We start from the raw sequence: 1,504 nt of genomic DNA, 5'->3' as shown, positions 1-1,504 counted from the left end.
CAGCACCCAAACCTGCTGGAAACCCACCTCTGTTGACCTCAACCCAGAGAAAACTTGGCCAGCTGTGCATCTGGCATGTGAAGTTCCCCGGAAAACACGTTAAAGAGTAAAACGGAACAAAAAGAACACTATCCGAGAGATTCGGTTCTCCTGAGCTTGTGTTTCTGTGCAGGCTGGTGGTGCTGCTGGACCTCTCCGCGGCCAGTTCCACGTACATTATTCATATCCAGCACTCCCTGCGGCTCCTGCTGGAGGAGCAGCTGTCCAACAAGGATGCCTTCAACGTCATCGCGTGAGCTCCCGTCCTGGTCCTGGGGGAGGCGGAGCGCCTGCCTGGCCGCTGGGCCGGGGCCCCTGGCAGGGAGCGGCTCGCAGGCAGCGGCTGGCTCGCTGGCTCGGCAGATGTTCTGAGCCCCCTGCTTCCTGGGGCGGCCGTCTGTTTATCTGCCTCGGATGATCGTGTTTGGGGCGGTGAATAATTCAATAGCTGCAGAACAGTCCCACTGGGGAGCAGGTAACGAGCAGCCCCAAAACACACTGCTCGATCAGCCAGGATAAAACAACTCCGCCCACTGCCCCACTGGGCTTCAAACTGAGAAGCACGAGAGAGAGAAAGAAGGGCCCAGGCATGCCCCTAACTTGGGTTTGGCAAGGCACAATTGTTCATTTAGGGTTTCAATTCTACATGTTAACTTTGTGTGTAGCTATATAGAATTAAATTATATAGGTATAAATATGTAAAACTATATATATTTAAATTATGGAAAATATAATACACATTTAAATTATATGTTTAAATATAATAATTTAATATATACATTTAAAATATAAATAGAATTAAATATTATATATTTATATATTTCAATTATATATAGCTACGTATAATTTAAGTGTATACATAGTTTTATATATATTTTTAATTGCATACCAGTTTAACTAATTGGAGGAGAGAGAGCCAAAGGACCCACTTGAACTATACATTTACACACCTTCACATCTAATAGGGAGTGTTCTGAGCCTATTAAGTCAGTAGTTAATATTATATATTATTCTGTATCAGAGCCTAATCTTTTCATAATAAATTCCAAGAAAAAATGCTTAGAGAAACATTTTAGGCATTGTTTTCATTCACTTATCCATCCAACCATTCGTTCCGCAAGCTTTTACTAACAGCCCAGGCGCAGAAGTTCAGACACAAAACCTCCCTCGGGCCGCGTGGCCTCGAGGCAGACGGGCTGAGCAAGGCTCTGGAGAGACTGGCTGTGCGCCCGAGTCCAGGTGGGACCAGTGTGAGCCACGGAGAGGGCGCCTTTCCTTTGGTGAAGGGAGGAGCCTCTTCTCGGGATTTAAATTCTGCCTCAGAAAAGGTGAAATGATACATAAGAGAAACAGACGGACTGTGGTGCAGACAGAGGGGACGTGTGGTGAGCGTGAGTCAGTGCCAGGGAAGTTTAAAAAGGGGGAAAGGACTCCCTGCCAGGGGACGGGGCGGTTCACACACACG

General features: G+C 46.7%; 1 protein-coding gene across 1 annotated transcript in view; it reads left to right on the top strand.

Moving 5' to 3' along the window:
* The window catches only part of VWA3A (von Willebrand factor A domain containing 3A), a gene marked incomplete at its 5' end in the record, with an annotated part of 37,027 nt that overhangs the window by 9,849 nt on the left and 25,674 nt on the right, over positions 1-1,504 (top strand). Inside the window, one exon of the mRNA XM_015563922.1 lies at positions 173-292. Coding sequence (XP_015419408.1) covers positions 173-292 — 120 coding nt within the window. The remainder of the gene's footprint in view (positions 1-172; positions 293-1,504) is intronic.

The sequence above is a fragment of the Myotis davidii genome, unplaced genomic scaffold (assembly GCF_000327345.1).
Source record: "Myotis davidii unplaced genomic scaffold, ASM32734v1 scaffold150, whole genome shotgun sequence".
Taxonomy (NCBI): domain Eukaryota; kingdom Metazoa; phylum Chordata; class Mammalia; order Chiroptera; family Vespertilionidae; genus Myotis; species Myotis davidii.
Note: the sequence above shows the minus strand (reverse complement) of the source record. Positions and strands in the feature narration are given on the sequence as shown.